Below are 25,191 nucleotides of genomic sequence, written 5' to 3' on the forward strand. Positions count from 1 at the left end.
TGGCCTGACAGCTAAGTGTTTGAATAGCCAGGCTCTAAATGACTGACGTGAGAGAACTCAAGTATTCCTTTAAGTCAACAGTTCCTAAACTTGTAGAATCTAATGAACTCTATAGACCTCCCCGCATTCATCCAGTCACAAATATTTAGAGTGCCTACAATATGCCCAACACTGTTCTAATTACTGACACTAGAGCTGGAATAGGGTAGACAAGGTCCTTAGCTCATGGGACTTGCTCTCTCAAGGAGGAAAGTCAAGTAGAAATTAAATAAACAAATAAATAAATCTAATAATTTCAATTGATGGTAAGCATTATGAAGTAAGTTTTAAAAGGGTCAGGAGCTAAAGAGTGACTTGAGATAAGGAGATGGAGGAATAAGGATAAGGAGGTGATAGTTGAGCTGAGACCTGACTAATAAGAACCAGTTTCATGACTATCTGAGGGAAGAGACCCCCAAACATAGGGAACAGCAAGGGCAAAGGCCCTAAGATGGAAATGAAAACTCACAGAGGAAAAACCAATAGTGGGTGTACACTGCTCTAGCTATACCATTCTTAAAATATAATTTTCAGTATCAGTGGTTTACTAGACTATGCTACCCTACACATGCCTCCCAAGAACTCCAGGATCTCCCCAAAACCAGCAAGTAAAGGGTTAATGACTCTAGGACCCTGCTCAAATGGCTACTTTCAATGCGAATGATGAGAACCCATGTCCTATCATTTGTGAAATAATTTTAATATCACCTCTACACTAAAGCATGGTATACGTGAAATTGTCATACAACTTCCTGGGAGAACCCGAATGTCCTGAAATCCATCCTGTATCCTTGACTAAGAATCCTAGTGTTATCTGCTAAAGAGGAAATAGCACACAGTGGTTGCCTATGTGTGACGCAGATTTTCTGGGTATGAATCTCACTTCTGATGCTTACTTAGTTACGGGTCCATGGGCAAGTTGCCTAAAATTTCAATGCCTCAGTTTCCTATAAAATGAGAACAGTGATAATGCTTCATATGATTTTTGTGAGGATTTAATGATACAGTGCATGGAAAGCATTTGAAAGATGTTTGGCACATTGGAAATTATTTTAATGGTGGTTATACGAATTCTGAATTCCTGCCTACCATCCCCGGTCAAATTCATTCCATTTCCTCAGCCTAACATACTTTTTTCTTCATTCCCAATGGCCAAATTTCTGCAAACTTACAAAGCTCAGATAAAATGCCACAACCACCATGAAACTTCTATTGATTTTAGCTTCCAGAAAAACAATTTCCCTCCTCTGAATAACTATTCGTACACTGTTTATACCATTAGTCTAATTATTCACAATCTTACAAGGTGATTTTGTATACATGTTTTGCATACTCTGTTAGATTGTAAACAATTTTGAGCAATGATATCCTATAGAAATATAGTTTGAAACACACAATTTCAACTATTCTAGTTAGCCACATAAAAACTTTTTAAGCATATGAGATTAATTTTAATAATATATTTTTGTTTAACTCCATAACCAAAATATTATAACTTACTATGAAATCATTATGAGCAAAATAACAAAATATTTTCTATCTTTTTGTACTAACTCTTTGAAATCCAATGTGTATTTGACACTTATGGTACATCTAAATTTGGACTAGCCATATTTCAAGTGCTCCATAGACACATGTGGATAGTGGCTGCATCCAGGACAAATAGCTTTAGGGCATGTATTATCCTATATAGCTCTGTATTTATCAGAATGCCTAGCATAGCACATTTCCTATTTCAGAAGTTCAATTAATATTTATCAAGGGCTTCCCTGGTGCCACAGTGGTTGAGAATCTGCCTGCTAATGCAGGGGACATGGGTTCGAGCCCTGGTCTGGGAAGATCCCACATGCCGCGGGGCGACTAGGCCCATGAGCCACAGCTACTGAGCCTGCGCGTCTGGAGCCTGTGCTCCGCAACAAGAGAGGCCGCGATAGTGAGAGGCCCGTGCACCACGATGAAGAGTGGCCCCCACTTGCCACAACTAGAGAAAGTCCTTGCACAGAAACGAAGACCCAACACAGCAAAAATAAATAAATAAATATATAAATAAATAAATTTTTTTAAAAAGTCAAATTAAAAATGAGAATGGCTACAACCAAATTCTTTAAAAAAAAATTGTCAAATTAATGGCTTACTTTACTAATTTATTCAAAATCAGTACAAGATCTAATCCCATAGAAAACATGTTTCTGCTATTCATAACACAAGTAAAACCATGTAAAACTACTTCTGGCTTTCTTTAAATGATAAAAAGTTTGTTCTTCCTCTGGAGTGATAAATATTTCAGTTATATTTCTCATTAGAATGTAGTTTACAAGTACAAGTCCTGGATCACTGAAAGAAATAGTACATACAACAATAAAATTATTTACTTTTTGTTTCACGTGTTGAGAGAATTCATTCCTACACTCCTGATAAGAATAAGAATTTTAGAAAAAAGTAATTAACTCTTTTTAAAAATTGAGGTAAAATTGGTATGTTATCAATACATTATATACGATTCAGGTGTACATTACAATTTGATATCTGTATACACTACAAAGTGAACAACACCAAAAATCTAGTTACCAATCATCACCATACAACTGACATCTTTAACCATTTTGTCCCCCAAACGCCCCTCCTCTCTGGTTGGTAATCACCAATCTGTTATCTGTATCTACGAGTTTGTTTTTGTTTTGGTTTGTTTGATCATTTTTTTGTATTTTAGATTTCACAGATGAGTGAAATCACATGGTATTTATCTTTCTCTGTCTGACTTATTTCACTTAGCATTGTACCGTAAAAGTCCAGCCATGTTATTGCACATCGCAAGATTTCATTCTTTCTATTGCTGAGTAGTATGCCATTGTGTATATATACCACATCTTCCTTATCCATTCATTCATCAATGGACACTTAGGTTGTTTCCATAGCTTGGCTATTGTAAATAATACTGCAATGAAGATAGGGTGCATATATCTTTTCAAATTAGTATTTTTGTATTCTTTGGATAAATACCCAGAAGAGGAAGAGCTGAATCATATGGTAGTTGTATTTTTAATTTTTGAAGAATCTTCATACTGTTTTTCATAGTTGCTGGACCGATTTACATTCCCACCAATTTACATTCCCACCAACCCCAAAGTGTATAAGGGTTCCCTTTTCTCCATATCCTCTCCAATACTTGCTATTTCTTGTCTTTTTGATAATAGCTATTCTATACAAGAGGTTTGAGATGATATTTCATTTTGGTGCTGATTCTCATTTCCCTAATAACTAGTGATGTTGAATATCTTTTCATATGCCTATCAACCATCTGTATGTCTTCTTTGGAAAAGTGTCTATCTGGTTTCTCTGCCCACTGTCTAATTGAGTTGCTTCTGTTTTTGTTGTCATATTATATGCATTCTTTTTATATTTTGGATATTAACCCCTTCTCAGATATAGGATTTGTAAATATTTTTTCTCATTCAGTAGGTTCAACTTTTATTTGGATGATGATTTCATTCACTATGAAGAAGCATTTTACTTTGATGTAGTTGAATTTGTTTATTTTCATTTTTGTTTCCTGTGCCTTTGCAGTCAGATCTACAAAGACATTGCTAAGACCAGTGTCAAGGAGGTTATGCCTATGTTTTCCTCTAGGATTTTCTTGGTCTTACATGCAAGCCTTTAATCCACTGGAGTTAATTTTTATGCATTGTGTAAGATACTGGTCTAGTTTCAGTCTTTTGCATGTGGATGTCCAGTTTTCCCAACATGATTTATGGAGGAGACTATCCTTTCTTTGTAGTATGTTCTTGGCTCCAATGTCGTAATTTAATTGTCCGTATGTGTGGGTTTATTTCTGGCTTCTCAGTTCTGTTCCATTGATCTGTGTGTCTGTCCTTATACCAATACCGTACTGTTTTGATTACTATAGCCTCGTAATATAGTTTGAATCAAGGTGCTTGATCCCTCCAGCTTTGTTTTCATTCTCAGGATTGCTTTGGCTATTTGGGACCTTTTGTGTTTCCACACAAATTTTAAAATTATTAGTTCTAGGTCTGTGAAAAATGCCTTTGGAATTTTGATAGGGATTGCATTAAATCTGTAGATTGCTTTAGTTAGTATGAACATTTTGACTATTTTAATTCTTCTAATCCATGAGCACAGGGTATTTTTCCATTTATTTGTATCTTCTCCAATTTCTTTTATCAATGTCTTACAATTTTTAGTGTATAGGCCTTTCATCTCCTTGGTTAAATTTATTACTACCTTTTTTTTTATACAATTGTAAATGGGATTGTTTTCTTAAATTCTCTTTCTGATAGTTCATTATTAGTGTATAGAAATGCCACAGATTTATTTATATATTGATTTTGTATCCTGCAACTTTACTGAATTGATGAATTAGTTCCCACAGTTTTTGGTAGTGTCTTTAGGGTTTTCTGTATATATTATTATACCATCAGCAAATAGTGACAATTTTACTTTTTTAAAAATTTTGGATTCCTTCTACTTATTTTTCTTGTCTAACTACTGTAGATAGGACCTTTAGTACTAAATTAAATAAAAGTGGCAAGAGTGGGCATCCTTGTCATGTTCCTGATCTTAGTGTAAATGCTTTCAGCTTTTCACCATTGAGTATGATGTTTGCTGTAGGCTTGTCATGTATGGCATTTATTATGTTGAGGTAACTTTTCTCTATACCTGCTTTGTTGATAATTTTTATTATAAATGGATGTTGAATTTTGTCAAAATTTTTTTCTGCTTCTATTGAGATGATCATACGATTCTTATCCTTTATTTTGTTAATGTGGTATAACACATTGATTGATTTGGAGATGTTGAACTATCCTTGCATCCCTGGGATAAATCCCACTTGATCCTGGTGTATGATTCTTTTAATGTATTGTTGGATTCACTTTGCTAACATCTTGTTGAAGATTTTTGCATCTACGTTCATCAAGGATATTGGCCTGTAATTTTCTCTTTTTCGTGGCGTCCTTGTTTGGTTTTGGTATCAGGGTAATATTGGCTTCATAAAAAACTTTTGGAAGCGTTCCCTCCTTTTCAATATTTTGGAAGAGTTTGAGAAGGATAGATAGTAAATATTCTTTTGAATGTTTGTTAGAATTCATCCATGAAGCTGTCTGGTCCTGGACTTTTGTTTGCTGGGAAGTTTTTGATCATTATTTCAATCTCCTAACAAGAAATCAGTCTATTCAGATTTTCTATTTCTTCATGACTGAGTCTTAGAAGATTTTTTTGTTTCTAGGAATTTATCCATTTCTTGTAGGTTACCTAATTTGTTGGTATATAATTGTTTGTAGTAGTTTCTTATGATCTTTTTTATTTTTGTGGTATCAGTTGTAACTTCTCCTCTAGATGTAACATTTATAAATATATATGCAGACAGTATAGGAGCACCAAAATAAATAAAGCAAATATTAACTGACCTAAAGGGAGAAATTGACAACAATACAGTAATAATAAGGGGCTTTAATATTCCACTTACATCAATGATAGATCATCCATACAGAAAACTAATAAGCAAACATCAACTTTAAACAACACATTAAACCAAATGAACCTAATAGATATATATAGAGAAAGAATATTCCATCTAAAAGCAGCAGAATACACATTTTTCTCAAGTGCATGTGGACCATTCTCCAAATAGGTCACGTGTTAGGTCACAAAATAAGTCTCCATAAATTCAAGGAGATTGTAATCCTGTCAAGCATCTTCTCCAAACAACAGTGACATGAAACTAGTAATCAACTACAAGAAGAAACTGAGAAAATCACAAAAATGTGGAGATTAATCAACATGCTACTGAATAAGCAATGAGTCATTAGGAATTCGAAGACAAAATCAAAAACTACATAGACAAATGAAAACAGAAACAGGACATACCAACATCTATGCTAAAGCAGTTCTAAGAGGAAAGTTCATGACGATACAGGCTTACTTCAAGAAACAAGAAAAATTGCAAATAAGCTAACTTTACACCTGAAAGAACTAGAAAAAGAAGAACAAAAAAGTCCAAATTTAATCGAGGAAGGAAATAATAAAGATTAGAGTGGAAATAAATGAAATAGAGTCTGAAAAGACAGTATAAATGATCAATGAAACTAAGAGTTGGTTCTTTGAAAAGATAAACAAAATTAACAAAACTTTAACTAGACTAACCAAAAAGAAAAAAAAAAAAGAACTCAAATAAACAAAATCAGAAATGAAAGAGTAATTAACTCTTAAAACAAACGTGCAGGATTTGGTAAGTCTCACTGAAAATATTTTGATGTCATTTTCCTTGTCACCACATGATTTTTCTAAAATTGTTGTGTTCTGAAAGGTATTGAATGTTTTTTTTTTTTAAAAAGGGATTCCTTTATTTTTATTATTTTTATTATTTATTTATTTTTAGCTGTGTTGGGTCTTTGTTTCTGCACAAGGGCTCTCTCTAGTTGTGGCAAGCGGGGGCGCCTCTTCATCACGGTGCGCGGGCCTCTCACTATCGCAGCCTCTCTAGGTGCGGAGCACAGGCTCCAGACGCGCAGGCTCAGTAGTTGTGGCTCACGGGCCCAGTTGCTCCGCGGCATGTGGGATCTTCCCAGACCAGGGCTCGAACCCATGTCCCCTGCATTGGCAGGCAGATTCTCAACCACTGCACCACCAGGGAAGCCCTTCAATGTTTTTATAAATGATTTTTTTCAGTTACTCAGAATCAGTTACAGAAAATGAATGACATTTTTTCAATAGTCATTAACAACATACTGTCAGGACCAGACCAACTTGAATTGTTCCTATTACAAAGTTGATTTGGAAGAAAGTAGAAATCCTGACATGCATTCTATCACTCTTGTAGCTTATCCTTCCTTATCAACATTATTCCTATCTTTCCTTTCAACCATAAGTATCCATATGTATGCAATATTGAATTTGGTAGAGAATTATAGAGAATTAACAAAATACAGTAATTAGGGAAGTAAAATTACTCACCTTTGGCAATTTCAATGGTAATTTGCAAATTGGCAACTGATCATTGTTTTCGTTAAGTACAAGAGATTGATCCAAGTTGTGGACTATCTTTTCTTTAGGTACTTTATAAACTACAATGGTACCCTTATAATGAGGGCAGCTATAGTTTCCAAATTCATCCACCTCTTTGATTTGGAGTTCCAGTCTAGGTTTCCTTTGTAAATGAAAAATAAGCTTGTAGTCTTTTCCATAATCCTTCCCATTGCCTAAATAGAAGTAAAATGCATTTGTTACTATTAATATATACCACTTTTTTTACTTATTTTTTAAAAATCCAAATAATCATTCATTTTAAAAAATTTGTCTTTTTCGTGTCAATACCTCTTGTCAAAACATAACCTAATAAAGCAGCACTAGGCTGAGACTGTATAAATTACTAAAATGATTCTCATCTACACTTGGACCAGGTGCTCTCTAGCTGCTTCTAGATCTAATAATCTTTGATTTTCTTTTTCTTTTTTTATGCATTTGTGGGAGTCATCATCAATCTGATTTTCTTTTTCTATTCCATTTTGCTACAGCAAGAAACCATTGGAAATACTCATCTCTTTCTCTACTTAGAAAATTATTTTTACTTTTTAAGAATGATATTTTTCCTTTCCCTTAACTATTCATATCACGTTGCACACTATCACGACCTCACAACAGACATTCTAGAACTGTGTTCTCCTATACGGTAGCCACTAGCAAAATGTGGCTTTTAAAATTAAAGTTAAAACTAATTAAGATCAAAATTTCAATTCCTTAGGCGCTCTAGCCACATTTCAAATGTTCAATAGCCACATCTGTCTAGTAGCTACCATATGGGAGAGTACATATATAAAACATTTTCACCATGCAGAAATACAGTGCTGTCCTAGAACTGTCAAATGGAATAGTTTCTAGATTTAATAGTTACTGAAAACCTGGTGAATTCTCCCCAAACAAGCATATGTAAAAGTCTTCTCAACTGTCCACTGAAAATAATGGAGCTTTAGTGAACATAACATTTCACTCTTGGGGGTTTTACCATGACAGTCAGGATATTTCACCTTCTCATTGAAACAGTAAAACAGACACTACGATATTCATAAAGCAAGTGTGCATTACCCTTAGCAAAATTTAAAAGTAAGCTGTAATGTAGTGGTTATAATATGTTTCTGACATAAAGATCTAGATCCATGTTCAGCCTCTAATATTTACCTACGCCGTAATATTTATCCAGTTCTTGCACATCTCTGAACTTCTTGGAGCCTTAACTTCCTTACCTTTAAAACGAGAAATAAAAACTTACCTCCTAGGATTGTTCTGGGAATGAAATGAGGTAGTATGGATAGAATGATTGGCACAGGGCCTGGCACATAATAAAGGCTCAGTAAATAATAGCAATGACAGCAAATGAGAAGAACGAAGAAGCATTCTTACATTGTTTTGAATTTGTATGACAAAAAACAACCCACTTAAATTTTTTAAAGAACTGTCAATATGAAGCTTTTATATCTAAGTTGTAACTTTCTGCTGCTCTCAGAGGCCTGAAAGTTGACTGCCCAGAGCTTTCTCTTTCTCTCTCTTTCTCTCATGGGAAGCTTTCCCTCTTGCATTCTGTGAGAGGTGTAGATGACACTAATGCTTTTCTCCTTGTTGTGACTGCTAGAGGTCATTTTGGTGAATTTCTAAAGCACAATTAAATCTAGAATTAGAAAAACTCCAGGTTATGGAAGGTATAGGAGTATGTCCCTTTGCATAAGTCTACATTTTAGAGGCAACCTGGCTCCTTGAACAAAACAGATTCCTAGGACATCCTAGGACAGGCATGACTAGCCAGGGTTTGCTTTAAAAGTTTCATTCTGGTAAGAAAAAAAAAGAAAGGGAAAAAGAAAAAAAAGATAAATTATTTGGAGTCACTGAAATGTCATCTAGTAAATAGTAAATAAGAGTTTCTAGATCACTGTGGGAACACTTAGCAAACTTCTACTTCCATGCCACTAGACTACTACCAAGAAAAATGTTGCTACTTTTGTCCCAACAGAATATAATTTAGTAAATTTCTCCTTCCACTCCTTGAACGATACTCCCTGCCAGGTATACAATTACTCATAAGGGATAATGTATATAAGTATATAAAGATTGGCGGATGAGGCGTAGTCACATTGGTTCTACCTATTTCTAAAACTTATCTACCTCATATTGCCAGTTAATTTAAAAAAATAAAGATTTGTAATGTAAATCTCTAAGAATCACATTTATATATGAAATAAGGATGAAATTATTGAGGATCTCTAGTAATAAATAGCATGATCTTAGTGTTATCATAGAAAGTATTATGTAGACTTAAGTTGCAGTTTCACTGTTGCTAAGATGTAACACTATATTTTGAAGACCCTTTGTCACAGAAAAAAACAGAACCAAAAAAAGAACAAATAGCACAAAGAAATTGCATTATTTTATTTTTTTCTCCCACTCTGGCATATTTAGAGAAGTAAAACCAAAAGTCATTCATTACATACCAAAATTATGAAAGCAATCATTAGTTGACATTTTGAGAACCTCTTTCTTGTCAACATATTATGTACATAGTTCCTAGTAGGGATAGTAGGATAGGAGCTATACAATAAATATTTGCCATTTAAAGAACTAAAGAATTTATTTATTTATTTATTTATTTATTTATTTATTTATATTTTGTGAGTTACTAGATATTTCTTATAGCAATGTATTTTCTTCTCAGTAATGTGTATTGGAACATTTTTCATTGAAGACATAGGAAGTACAAACATAGACCTATATGCTTTTGCTTAGAAAAGTCACATGAAGAAGTGACATGCTACCAACACAGCAGAAGACTCTCATGAGAACCACTGGTTCAGGATATTTCTGTGTCCTAACACATCTCCACCAGTTCTAGGTACTTTCACCATAAGCATCTTTGCTGTAGACATCTTTGCCACAAGCCTTTTTTCCAGCACATTTTTGCTATATAACTATCTGGTCATAAGGCAATTTTGCGTAAAAGATAAAATAACTGGTTAACAGTTTGGTTTGACATATGCAACAAAAAAATCATGACAGATGACGATGTTTTACCCCAAGAATTGGTTTCTTATTTTGAAACACACTACACTGGGGGAGAAAGAGGCTGAGACTGAGAGCCTGGCAGGCCCAGGGTTGAAACCACATTTCCCATAGAACTTTGGAACATCTGTCAACAGACATGTGACAATATGCAAAGGACAAACAGTGTAGAAGGTTTTGCAATGCAACACAAAGCTCAGTTACAAATACGCATCCTAGTATGTGGAAACGGATACCTCTTTCAGTGAAGGATGAAGTTTTAGTGAATAAGAAAAAGTGCAATGCCAAACAGAAAGATGAATAAACAAGTAAAAATAAGTGTATAAAATACTATGAACAAAAGACTTGGAAGACAAGCGCTTAGGTACAACACACAAAATAAAATCAGTTATCTGTGCAGCATTGTCATGAATCTACACATATTTTAATTGTATTTAAATATTTTGTTTCGCAGTAAAGTCTTTATAATTTTGTTATTCATTTTTCATGTTTCATTATGTGCTTTTAAATGTCCCTCTTTTATTTTTTGCCATTATACCTTTTATGGCAAAATTGCCTTATGGCTAATTAGTTATGCAGTAAAAATGCTTGCGGCAAAGATGTATATGGCAAAGATGCTTATGGCGAAAATACCAGAAACAATTTCTAATACCTTTGCCTCTAAGGCTCCATCATCCCTTGCTTGATTCATTGTAATGGCTCATTAACCTGTCTCCCTGATGCTACACTTGCCTTATACCATCTAATCTCAACACAGATATAATCTGACCCAGATCATGTGACACCCCTGTTGAAAATCCATCTTGGCTCCCCACTTCATTTAGAATAAAAGGAAAAGTCCTTGAAATGGCCTTCAAGGCATGACCAGTACCTACCTCATCTCCTCTAACTCTCCTCCCCTCCCTCTCATCCAGCGATCCCAGCCTTCTTGCTCTGCCTGGGACAAATTCTCCTGAGATAGGATTATGGCTTGCTCTCTCCAAGTCTCTGCTGAAATGGCACTTTCTCTGACGAGTCTATTTAAAATTGCAAATCTTCCACTCTCTCTGAGACTTTCTATTTCCTTTCCTTTATTCTTCTGTAAGGAACTTTCCACCTCATTAAGCTGTACATTTTATTATTTATTTGCTTCTCCTCTGTGTCTCTCCAGTAAAATATAATGTACATAAGGACAAGAAATCTTTGTTAAATGAGTAAAAGGAAGGTCATTCTAACATTCTAACACGTGTGTCTGGGAAAACTATTTCTCTGGGCCAAAGGGTATTTGGGGCAACTTGGACACACACAGACCTCTTTGGGGCATTACTCGATGTTATGAGTGGTGCCAAGGTGTCATTATATAAAATTCTGTCTGCCCGTTTCCTAACACTTTATGAATTTTCTGAGCACTAGGGGCTTAGATGTGATGCAATAGAAAGCTTAAGTGCTGAATCAACAGCTCTAACCTAGAGAGAGAAAGCAGATTCTAGCTGTGTCCAGAAGAATGCCAAAGGCCAATATAAAAACCAAAGGAACACCTAGTTTATTTTCTCTTAGAAATAGAAATAATCTCCATGTCCCAAGGTCCTCAGTCAAAAGAATCATCTGTATTCTATATAAGGAATATAGAGATTTTGATATTTCTCAGAGGGCAGTCATCTGAATTTATTAATTAAAGTTTTAAATACTTTTAATCACATAATACTATAATGTTAAGTTTGTTCCAAAGCTTTTGACTTCATTCTTCAAACAAATACTTCTTCTAGCTTTTAGGCACCTCCCTAAAATAAAGCAGGCCCACCAATAAAACAGGCCCTCCTTTCATGGCACTGTAGTCAGAGACACTGACATTGATCAAACAATTAAAAAATAAACAGAAGATTATATCTATGACAATGTCCACTAAGAGAATTACACAAGGATCTGAATAAGTAAAATAAGAACAGATGTAATCAGGAAAGATAGGAAAAGTTTCTCCAAACATGATCATTATAAATGAGATAGGAAAATACAGTAAGAGATGACTGGAGAAGAGGGTGGAGATGGATTGAGGGGAGGACCTCCAGGCAGACAACCTCTGGCAGTTTGTATCTGAGATTCACAGAGGCTACCACAGGCCCTGATGGAAGGATGAAGTATCAATTCTTTACTGAGGGTCTTGTTCCTCTTAGATGGAGAAAATCCAGTGAAGCTCCAGATCTGGCCGTAAGTCTCTAGAAAAGGCAAAGGAGAAAGGATCCTGGCATCCTGACTGACTCATTTTCTTTGAGTGAAGAGGAGTTCTTCTTCATTCCTATATGGAGGGACCGCACACATGCTGCCTGTCTCCAGGCACTCTTACTTTAGCATATACTCCCTATTCCCCATTATAGGAAATAGTACACTCAACTGTTGCCTTTGAGAAGCACAGTAACTCTGTCCTGTTTGGAGCAGGAGGTAAACACAGCTGCTGTCCCAAGTACTACAGGAAGTCATTTGCATCACTAGTTTGGGTGGGACACTTCCAGGTTTTGACTCTCTTCTTAGAGGGATTATCCTAGCGTAGTTTCTACTCCAGAAGCCAAGTAGGAAGGGATATCTTCCACCCTTCCTTCCTCTCCTCCTCTCCTTTCCCTTCCCCTTTTTCTGACATTCTGTCACTCACTCCATAGGTCCCATCAGCTGGCTCAGATGGCTGAGACTCTGCATGTGAAAGTGGAAGACATACTTCAAATTGGGACACTTTGAATCTCACTTATTGCTGAGATACCAAAAAAAAAGGTCAGCTTCAGCTTTAAGCCACATCGTTTTTGAAGCCACAGAGAGCAAAGAGCCAGTGGAGCTTAGAGTAATTTCCAGAATTAGAGAGAAAATAGGCACCATTTAAAAATCAATGAGATCTATATTAATTTATAAGTAAACAGAGACTCTTACTTCAAGTCAAGTCTATCACAGGACTCCTGGGCCAGAAATTCCCACAAAACCCATTCCTGAATTTCCCCCACACCTCATCTTTACATGCACACTGTTCGATATTATTCTGCCTCAAGGAAAGGAGTTAGAAAGGAAAAAGGGTTGAATCAATACAAAAGAAATGGCTGTGATGGCAACTCCCCCAAAGCTCTTTTTCTTTCTTCTCTCACACAGTTGTTTTCTCTCTGTGTTCTTCTTTTTCTTCCTTTTCTCTTTCTCTCCTTTTATCTCTTCTGTCTCACCCATCCCCTCACTTCTCCCACATCTCCTGCCACCTTTCATAGTCACTCACCCTGTTTGTCTTCCTCAGCATCATCATGTATTCATTCATTCACTACATATTTATTGAAAGCCCTTGATATACCAGGAACTATTCTAGGCTCAAGGGTACACAGTAAGAAAGACACAGTCACTGCCCTAATGGAATTTACATTCCAGTGAAGAACATAAATATAGGAATGAAAAGTATATAAACAAATAAATAAGTAAAGTAATTTCAAGTTGTGGTAAGATTTATAATGGAAATAAAAGATCACTAGATAAATATAAAGATAAGAGGTAAGCAGGGTATGTCATCTGGATCTAAGGTTCTTAACCACTTTTGTGCCATGGTCCCTTTTTGACTTTGGTGAAGCTTATTGATTCCTTCCCAGAGTAGTCTTTTAAATATGTAAAATAGAATAACTGGAATTATAAATAAGACAGTTATACTGGAATATAGTCTATCCACACATCTCTTGGGAGTCCACTGACCCCACGTTAGATTCTCTGTAGGACAACATAGAGTTTGGGTATTATTTAAAGTGGAATAGGAGGTAATTACAAAGTTTTAATCAGGGGAGTAATAAAGTATGACTTATATTTTTAAAAGATCACTGTTATTACTCTATGGAAATATTGATACATTCCATTTCACATGGCTAATAGTGAAAACAGAAGAATATTTAGGAGGCAATAACACTGGTGTAGGAAAGAGATGATCCTAGCTTGAACTCAGCTATACAAATTATGGAGAAGACTATTTCTAAAAGTGTCACTTAGGGTCTGCCCATTAAGGAATGTGCATGCCCTAAAAAGAGAAGAAACAGACTGGAAAGAAAGAAGTAAATAAGTCCTTTTTCTCTTCCTACTTTTCCAAAGCTTCCTCTCAGTTCTTTGAAGATTTCCTTAGTAAAACATGTTTAGTGGACTCCTTCTGAAGCTTGTACCTGATAGCCCATAGCATATGCAAAAAGATTTCTTGATACTTACTTGAAGCAAATATGTTTCCAGTAAACCTTAAAAGGAGTTGTTCTCCTTCTTTCACTTGGAAATGGTGAGATGGCTCTGGAGGACCACTACACGCTTCCAAGTGCAAGTTCCTAAGCACCTGATGTAAATCTTTAGAAGGCACCACTAAAATAATGATTCTATGTGGGTTGTCTTTCTGGTGATAAAGTACAATGCAAACAGTGGTGCTGAGCATGGCTTCCTCCAAAGACTTCACAAAAGAAACCAAATAGCTATTGTCCACAATGGAAGACGGTTGAAGCACTATAAACCTGCGTGGAAGAAAGAAGGAGTAACCTGAGGGAAAGAGCCAGTTTCAAAAATATCAAGAATAACTAATAACACCCCCCAAAAGCCATTATTAACCAAACCTCCTTTAAAAATCAAGCATTCTGATGACTAATTGATTAAATTCATAAATGACTTGAATGAAACTCTTGGCAGTCAGGAAACCAGCTTAAACAAATCAAGTTCTAAAACAGATGCCCATAAACAAAGAAGTCATCCAGCCCCAGCTTAGCTCTAAATATGGCAGCATATTTTAAATTATATTTTAACTAGCATTACCAAAGAGTATTACTTCAAAAAGAGAAAGATGATCGAGATAATCTGTTTACTATCAATAGGACAAAAAATATATGTCATTATTAAGTGGGGATTGAAATATTCATCTCTGTCACTGTGTGATAAGAGTTGTTATGGTGGACGCTGTATGGGTTGAATTGCGTCCCCTTCACCCAAGTCCTGTGTTGGAGGCCAAATCCCCAGCACCTCGGAATGCAACCTTATTTGAAGATATGGTCTTTACAGAGGTAATCAAATCAGTGTGAGGTCATTAGAGTACACCCTAATCCAGTATGACTGGTGTCATAAAAAAAGAAATTTGCACACAAATACGCATACAGAGAGAATGCCATGTGAACACAAAATGAGCCATCTATAAGCCAAGGAAAGAGGCCTGGGACAGATCCCTCAGAGTCCTCAGAGGAATAAACCTTGCTAACACCTTGATTTTGGACTTCTAGCATCCAGAAATGTGAGACAATACATTTCTGTTGTTTAAGCCACTGAGTTTGTAATACTTTATGATGGCAGCCTAGCAAACTAATTCAAATCCCTCTTCCTGGTCTGGCCCACCCGTTGCCCAACTGTTCTCCAGAAAATTGCTCTACAAGAGCCCCCTCCCCCAGAACAGCCCCACATCCACAGACAAAGACTAACTGATGCAAGAGTGTAAAGCCAGCCTCCTTGGTACTCACACTTCAGAGCTCCCCTGAGGTATCAGGCTGAGGTAAAACTTCAGCTCAAGCCATAGTTTCTCCCACTTCTTCCCTTACCCTCCCTGCTTTTTTCATCACTCTACAGGAGTCCCCTGGGAGCCCTCTCTCAAAGAATCACTTGCATTCTCATCTTAGACTCTTTTTCTAGGGAACTGACCCAAGACAATTATAGATGTAAGCTCTTCCTTTATGAGATAAAGGCTATCTTTGGACATGTGATTGCCCTCTCTTTATGAATGTCTACTTCTCAGGAACGTTAACATGTCTAACTCTTCTCATAATGAGCTGTCTAGAAAACATGGAAATGAGAAAGCAAAATGAGGACACTGGAATAACAAATTCAATTTATATATACATAGGAGATAAGCATGATATGAATGGTTAATTACTATCTCCATGGAATTTCAGAAATGAAGGTGCTATTTTAAAACTATTTTGGAGTTAGAAGAAAGCTGTAAAAATAAATTTAAGTTAAGAGTGGTTTCCAACAACACCTATTAAACTATCATGAATGAAATTACAGATAGCGTATTCTTGTCAGGCCTAGTTTGCATTTTAAGCACACCCTAAAGGACTATTCATATTTCTATTTGAGGAATAAAAAGTCTAATCCTATGATTCTACTTCTGTAAACATCAATTATGAACCATCAGGATATAATATCATCAATAGTTATTGTTTACTGTTGTATTACCTCTCTAAATGTTCACACAATTCAAATGATATCAAGCCACTTTGCACGGTTCTCACCACGACACCATCAAGCACAAACCAACCACTGTCTCGGCTTCTGAATCCCAATAATTTCAAAGATTCACGAGCATTGTTCCCAGGTTTTCTTATGGAAGTGCTTTTTGTCCTATATCCAGAAGCAGAAGAGAAATTGGTAAAATTTGTGGAGCATAAATCATATTTAATGCATTCATTATTTCATTAAGTGAATAATCAAATAACAATTCATTAAGTATATGGTATGTGCCAGTAATTATGCTGTGCACCAGGAACACAAAGATAAGATATATATTGCCCTTGCTCGACAGAAGCTCACAGTGTTACAGTATTAAACAATCACAGGACAAGGTGATCTGTGTGGTAATGAAGAGAATGTACAGAGTGGTTTAACAGCAGAAGGAAGGTGTTCAGGAAAGCTTGCAAAGTGAAAATGCTAGTGTTGAAGATGAGCTTTGGAGAATGAGAAACATTTTACTACTGGCAAAAGAGTTAAGGGAATATCCCAAGTCAATAAATTCACTGATGTAAACTGATGCTTTAGGATAGCCAAGTCTCGTGGTACAGCAACCATAGACTCTGGAGCAATACTGCCTACTTCCAAATTCTGAGTGGCTCTGCCTCTTATTAACTGTATGACCATGAACAAGTTATTTACCTCCCTATATTTCAGTCTTCTTATCTATAATATGAGTATAATAATACCATCCACCTCATAGGATTAAATGAGTTAAAATTTGTAAAGCACTTAAAATTGTAGTAAGGATAAATGGTATTGATATTCTCATCCTAATTCCTACAGCAGACATGGCTAATTAGCTTACTTGTACAATTCTCCTTGCTAACCTGCCCCACCCCAAAGCCTTAAAAGAGGCAGCTGTATATACTATGTGATACTTTCCCCCAACCAGAGCTGATTTCGCTAACAGTAGATCAACTTCTAACACCCAGCCAATTTGATTTCTTTCTTTGAAATTTGACTAAGAAAAAGGCCCAAAGATTGTAACTTATTGTCCTTTGGCTGTAGTGCCCTGGGCTATGAATATGAATAAGCAGAGAGATTATTAAGAAAGGAAAAACAGAGCAGATGCTAAGAGAGAAAAGGAAAAAAACCAAGGTGAAAGAAGTAGGGTAGTTTTAGAGATGGAAAAAGAGTTTAGAGAAAGCAGAGAGTACCTATTGTAGCCTTACAATAAACTCTTCTTAAATTCACTTAAATGGGTATCTGTTCCTCAAAGCTACAGAAAGAAAAATACTTGATACTGAATATCTTGCTGGAAAAAGGAAAACAAAACCTGGTCTAATGCTGCTAAAACCCACAAGGGGGACAGAACCATTCTAGCTAGGTACTAAAGAATGAAGATGTAAGTGTGAATCCCACATCTTTATTTGTGAATAGGATTAGTTACGGGTTTAAAACCATTTTAGTTTCACAGGTTGAGTTGTCCTATAAATCATAAATTAGGAACTGAACTAGATTTAAAATGTCTACTTTGAAAACTTTAGACTGTGTTGATCAACCAGATTAAAATCAAGAAGATAGGGGAAAATATAACAGTTTTTGGCTTTTGGTTTATAAACACAAATACGGTAAAATTTTTAACACTTGGAAGTTAATAATCGATTAACACAGGAAGATATACTCATACTGAATCCAGAACTTTGGTCATTTACTAGAAATTGACTTAATTATGTGTAATAAATTTTTTTTTCTGATAATAACTCCTACTTTTTTCCTAATAATAGTCTGTTTTCTGTGAAAACCTACATGTTTTCAGCTGCGGTGGGGCTGACCCTACTCCCAGGTCTAGGTGGGTGTATGACCTGAGCCAATTCGTACATTTGGCATTCATCAGTGCTGTTTTCAAAATACCCAATTTCCCCCTACCATTCTGAGCACATGATAGAGTTTCACTTCCTTGTCCCCTATGGTTGAGTGGGGCCATGTGACTTGTTCTCGTTAATGAATAGTGAACAATGTCATTTTGTCATTTCCAGGCTAAGCATTTAATTACTAGTGTGGGTCTATCCAAAGCTCTTTCTTCTGCCAACATGACAGCAACCAAACAGTGGTTGCCCTTCAGCTTAAGTCTAGGAGTGAGACGACCAAGCCTGTCTTTGATGAATCAGGTTTGTGTTACCATGCCATAAACTAGGCTAGCCTGCCTTGTACAGCACATCTTCCTTTTGGTTTTAGTGATCTGTACAGTGATGGGTTTGTGACAGATTTGGAGTAAGAATAAGAGCCAGGGCTTTTATGTATACTCATGGGGAAAAGAAGTTTCCTCTTTTCTACTGAACTTGGAGTTTTGAAGACATAGCAATATTACCAGCATGAGGAATAAGCACGTTAGAGGATGGAAGTGGCACAGAGGAAGCAGAAAGAGAAGAGAGACTGGGTTTTTCCTGGTCCAAGAGAAATATTACAATAAAAATATCCCCAGATTTGTAATTTATGTGGACTGAAGAATTCCTTTTTTCTTAAGAACTTTGGGTTTGTTTTTCTGTCACTTAAAATCAAAAAAGTCCTTAATCATATTAAGGTCAAATTTAAACTATTTTTTTTTACAGTTGAGATATAATTGACATGTAACTTTGTGCAAGTTTAATATGTACAATGTGATGGTTTGATACTTGTATATACAATGTGATGATTTGATACTTGTATATATTGAAAATTATTACCACAGTTAGGTTAGTTAGCACATCTATCACTTAAAATTTAGACTTTAATATGATAATAGATACAACACATATTGAAATTAAAAAATTTAGTGACATCCTTATTTATCCCAGCTGTTCTTAATAGCACTGCAACTAAACACCTTTTTTTTAATACATACTATTAGCAAACTTTGACAACTAGTATTGCCAGGTAGTGAATAGCTCTTGATTATACTCCACAAAAGATGACATTTTGATGTACTAATAGTTCCGTAAAACATAATCAACCTTTATTAAATCAACTTGTTTATTCAAGAATAACTGACTTTGCTATTTCTTGAGTTCAAGGCTCTTTCAATGTCCAAAATTCCAGGCATTAAGGGAATTATGATTGGCCCATTTGGGGTCAAATATTCAAATATAATGAACAGGGACATTGAAGAACATGGAAGCTCCTTTAGATCCACTAGGATAGAAAATATAATTTCCAGAATTTCTGGTATAATTATCCAGAAATAAAATAGCAGGATAAACAAACCAGCAAGTGTCTTCCCCAGGCTGCCTTTTTCAAGTCTAAGAGTGTCCTGATGCATCATTCCCAGGTACAGGCCATAGTGCCACACAATTAAGATTTTTCCCTGAGATAAAAAAGATTGTTCCAAGGTACCTAAATATTTTGTCTCTGCAAGTAGAAATAGACATTACAGGGAACTTTTCAAGGATAGTTTCTTTTCTTGTTTTTTAGACTATATATTTTTAAAATTTTTACTGGAGTATAGTTGCTTTACAATGTTGTGTTAGTTTCTACTGTACAGCAAAGTGAATCAGCTGTATGTATACATATATCCCCTCTTTTTTGGATTTCTTTCCCATTTAGGTCACCACAGAGCATTCAGTAGAGTTCCCTGTGCTATAGAGTAGGCTCTCATTAGTTATCTATTTTATACATGGTATCAGTAGTGTATACATGTCAATCCAAATCTCCCAATTCATCCCACACCCCCTTCCCCCTTGGTATCCATACATTTGTGCTCTACATCTGTGTCTCTATTTCTGCTTTGTAAATAGGATCTCTGTACCTTCCTCTCAATTTTGCTATGAACCTAAAACTGACTAAAAATATAGTCTAAACCACTAATCCATCTCACTGATGACATATGATGTGGATCATCTTTTCAAATGCTTATCTGCCAACTGTACATCTTCTTTGGTGAGGTATCTGTTAAGGTTTTTGGCCTATTTTTGAATCAGGTCTTTGTTTTTTTATTGTCAAGTCTTAGGAGTTCTTTGTAAATTTTGGATAAGCGTCCTTTATCAGATATGTCTTTTCCAAATATTTTCTCCCAGTTTGTGGCTCACCTTCTCATTCTCTTGACATTGTCTTTCCCGGAGCAGAAGTTTCTAATTTTATGAAGTCCAGCATATCAATTATTTCTTTCATGGACTATGCCTTTGATGTTGTATCTAAAAAGTCATTGCCATACCCAAGATCATTTAGATTTTCACCTATGTTATCTTCTAGGAGTTTTATAGTTTTCTGTTTTACATTTATGTCTACATTCTACTTTGAGTTAACTTTTGTGAAGGGTATAAGATTTGTGTATAGATTCTTTTTTTTTTTTTTTTGCATGTGGATGTTCACTTGTTCCACTGTCTTTGCTCCATTGTATTGCCTTTTCTCCTTTGTCAAAGATCAGTTGACTATATTTATGTGGATCTATTTATGGACTCTTTATTCTGTTCCATTGATCTATGTGTCTATTCTTTTGTCATCAATACCACACTATCTTGATTACCGTAGCTTTATAGTAAGTCTTGAAGCCAGGTAGTGTCAGTCCTCCAATGTGGTCTTCTCCTTCAATATTCTGTTGGCTATTCTGAGTAATAGTTTCTTTTTGATTTGGAAATTAAATTAAATTCTTCCTCACTTGGCTTTCCAATCCACAGGTAACATTATACATTCTTAAGTACAAAAGTATATAATAAATTAAAAATATTTCTAGTATACTACCTCCAAATTTAATAAATATGAAAAATCATATTTGCTCAGTAAGCACTTACCTCAAAATTTTGCTGAAATCATTTCATTCTATTAAATGAGATTAACCTGTGTTGACAACATAGTACTGGCTGATCAGTACAAAGACAAATATGGTGTGTGTGGTTTTACTTTTTATAAAATTACCATTTCTTAATGTAAAACATGGTGATTATAGTTGATAACACTGTTATATAGTTGAAATTTGCTAAGAGAAGAGAGTAGAATTTAAATGTTCTCACCAAAAATTTTTTAAAAAGATTAATATGTGAGGTGATGAATGTGTAAATTAGCTAGATGGGAGGAATCTTTGCAGTGTATCCATATATAAAATCTCCATGATGTATGCTTTAAATATCTTACAATTTTCTTTGTTAATTATACCTCAGTAAAACTAAAAAGTAAATAATTAAAATGACTTCTTTAGGTGGAATCTTTTAAATATTATAAATTAAATATACAAGACACAAGATTATAAATAACAAATTGACACTAAGTAATCTAAGTTCTCTATCTCCCTAAGGCTAAACAACTAAATCCTGATAAATATGCTTTCTAATTTTTTTTTTTTTTTTTTTTTTTTTGGCTTGCAATAAGCAGGAGGAATCTTAAGGGAATGTCCCAAATTCCCCTCCAAAACATCTGTGAAGCCAGGGTCGAATAGCAGGGGGCAAACAGCCAGGAATTATGGGATTACTATGAGGACAAATTCCTTTCCAATAACTTAGATACAGGAGAATAAAACTGTAAGTGATAATCAAGTGAGCAAAACAAGGAGCTGTGATCCTTGAGATCCTCACCATAAAAGGTGAACTTGAGAACTTGACCAAGACTCTCAAAGAGGTTGAAGTAGTCCCAGGTAAGTAGCACCTGGTTCTCAGCATAGACAAATAAATAGCATCTGGAGGAAAGCAGCTCCATTTACACCTGCAGAAATCTCATATATACATAATCACAAACAAAAGTCCCCAAACATATAAAGAGATAAATACCATGAATGACAGCCAGCAGAAGTAACAGGCAACACCCTCAAAAACTGCAGGTATCAGAATTAGTAGTTACAGAATGAAAAAACAACTATATATGAAAAGTTTAATAAGATAAAGGACAGTATCATAAAAATAAGCAGTCAGCAAGAGACTATCGAGAATGATGAGGGAAATCTGAATATGAGCTAAATAGAACCTTAAGATATAAAAAATATAATTGCTGAAAACAAAAAGTCAATGATAGATTAAAAGTACATTTTAAAGTATACAATATTTGTGGCAATTGAACTGAAATGTGAAAAAATTACACAGAATATAGTATACAGAGACAGGAATATGGAAAATGTTAAAGAGAAGAAAAGAAATATGGAATTTAGAAAGATATGGCCTAATATACATCTCATTGGAAATCCAGAAGAATGGAGTACATAAAATGGAGGTGAGGCAATATTTGATTAAAAAACGTATAAGAATTTTTCAGAAATGTGAAAATGCTGTATGATAGCACTTATATGTGGAATCTAAAAAAAAAAAACAAACTAGTGAATAAAACAAAAAAGAAGCAGACTAACAGATATAGAGAAGAAACCAGTGGGGAGAGGGAAGGGGGGAGGGACAAAGTAGGGGTAGGGGAAAAAAGGGTTATTATGGGATTATATGAAATCATGTGTGTGAAACTTTTTAAAATTGTAAAGCACTATAGAATTTTTAAAAATCTTTCACTTACATAAGTAAATAAAGTCCTTCAAAAACACAAATGAATAAGTAGTTAAACGAAGGTCTAAAAGCAATAAAATTTATTTTTTAAATCTAAAAAAAAGGGCTTCCCTGGTGGCGCAGTGGTTGAGAATCCGCCTGCCAATGCAGGGCACATTGGGCTCGAACACACAGGGTTCGAGCCCTGGTCTGGGAAGATCCCACATGCCGCGGAGCAACTGGGCCCGTGAGCCACAACTACTGAGCCTGCGCGTCTGGAGCCTGTGCTCCGCAACAAGAGAGGCCGCGATAGTGAGAGGCCCGCGCACCGCGATGAAGAATGGCCCCCACTTGCCACACCTAGAGAAAGCCCTCGCACAGAAACAAAGACCCAACACAGCCCAAAATAAATTAATTAATTAATTTAAAAAAAAATCTAAAAAAAAGATGTAAATCCACTTATTCAGAAAGAATAATGTATTGTTTTCAGAAAAAGTGTTTAAAATTTACATCTAGATACATCATAGAAAAATTCAGAAATCCAAGTACAAAGAAAAGATATTAAAAGCAGTCAGCAAGATAAAGCAGATCACCCAAAAAGTTATGAAAATAAAATTCACTGAGATCTTCATGGCATCGATAATAAAGTCCATGAACAGTGGCATAATATCCCCAAAGAAATGAGGAACAAATCAATATAAATCAAGGATCTTAAGCCAGATCGGTAGCTGGTCTCCAAAGATACTAACCATACCTCTCAATATTCATGCCACTGTGTAGCACTCTCCCACAATGAACTAGAGACAGTTCTGAGACTGGCTTCAATCAATAGAATATTTCAGAAATGGTGATCTGATAACCCCAGGCTTAAAAATTAAGAAAGCCTGGCAGCGTCTGCTTTTGTACTTTTGAAAGCCCTGATTCTCCATGTCAGTAGTCCAGCTATTCTTCTGGAAAGAGCCCATGACAGAAGGAGGCCATAAGGAGAAGTCAGGTGGAAAGAAAGAGACCCTGAGACTACCTGGAGAGAGAACGAGGCCCAGCCATTTCAGCATACCAGCGGATTCTAGGCTTCCAGCCACCACTGCCAGGGCTCCAGACATGTGAATAAACCCACCTTGGACTTCCCAGCCTCAGAACCATCTTACTGCAATGCATAACAGACCCTAAGCAAGATAAACCAAAGAACAATCCAACTGAGACCCCAAACAACCCACAGAATCAGGAGAACTAGTAAAATGGCTGTTGTTTGGAATAGTTTGATATGAAGAAATAGATAACTGAAACACACAGCAAAATTCTATTTCAAGAAAAACAATACACAAACAAATGCTCATGGATTAGAAGAATTAATATTCAATACTACCCAAGGTGATCTATAGATTCAATACAATCCCTATCAAAATCCCAATGGTGCTCTTTATAGAAATAGAAAAAAATTTTCTAAAATTCATATAGAACCAAAAAAGACCCTGAGTAAGCAATCTTGAGTAAGAACAAAGCTGGGGGCATCATATGTCCTGATTTCAAAATATATCACAAAGCTACAGTAACAACAGTATGGTACTGGCATAAAAACAGACATAAAGACCAATGGAACAGAATAGAGAGCCTAGAAATAAATCCACACATCTATAGCCAACTGATCTTCTACAAGAATACCAAGAACACACAATGGGGAAAGGCTACCCTATTCAATAAATGGTTTGGGGAAAACTGGATATTCATATGCAGAATGAAATTGGACTTATCTCACACCACATGCAAAAATTAACTCAAAATGGATTAAATACATAAACATGCTGACTGGAAGGAAAATCAAAACTTTCATTGCTTAAAGTCGATGCAAGAGTTTACGTAGAAAACTTGAAGGAATTCTCAAAAACAAATATTAGAAATAATGAGAAGGTTTAGAAAGGCGGCTGGCTTCAATACCACTGTAGAAAAATCTAATGCATTCATATATATATATTTATGAGAAAACAAAAATTTTGCATACCATTTATAATAGCAGTTAAAATTATAAGGTATCTAGGAATAAGCCTAGCAAAGTGTGTGTAGTACATATGTGGGACTTTGATAACACTTCATTGAAAGACATTATAAAACTACACAAATTGAAGCATACATTATAGGTAACAGATTTAAAGACTTAATATGCTAAAGATGTCATTTTTCTCCAAATTGACCCATACATCAGAGGAAATTACTAGCAAAATCCCAGAGTTTGTTCTTGCGGACCTTAACGAACTGATTCTATTTTATATGAATGGGAAAGTTTCAAGAAAAACAGAAACAAAAATTCTCCTGAATAAAAAGAATATGAGGGCTTCCCTGGTGGCGCAGTGGTTGAGAATCTGCCTGCCAATGCAGGGGACACGGGTTCGAGCCCTGCTCTGGGAAGATCCCACATGCCGCGGAGCAACTAGGCCCGTGAGCCACAATTACTGAGCCTGGGCGTCTGGAGCCTGTGCTCCGCAACAAGAGAGGCCGCGAT

The 25,191-nt window shown here is 35.6% G+C and overlaps 1 protein-coding gene across 1 annotated transcript in view; it reads right to left on the bottom strand.

The window, feature by feature from the left end:
• The window catches only part of DTHD1 (death domain containing 1), a 74,272-nt gene that overhangs the window by 31,566 nt on the left and 17,515 nt on the right, over nucleotides 1-25,191 (bottom strand). The window contains exons 6-8 of the mRNA XM_059923839.1: nucleotides 16,273-16,437; nucleotides 14,281-14,570; nucleotides 7,009-7,253 (exon numbers count right to left, since the gene is read on the bottom strand). Coding sequence (XP_059779822.1) covers nucleotides 7,009-7,253; nucleotides 14,281-14,570; nucleotides 16,273-16,437 — 700 coding nt within the window. The remainder of the gene's footprint in view (nucleotides 1-7,008; nucleotides 7,254-14,280; nucleotides 14,571-16,272; nucleotides 16,438-25,191) is intronic.

This window comes from Balaenoptera ricei, chromosome 5 (assembly GCF_028023285.1).
Source record: "Balaenoptera ricei isolate mBalRic1 chromosome 5, mBalRic1.hap2, whole genome shotgun sequence".
NCBI classification, from domain to species: domain Eukaryota; kingdom Metazoa; phylum Chordata; class Mammalia; order Artiodactyla; family Balaenopteridae; genus Balaenoptera; species Balaenoptera ricei.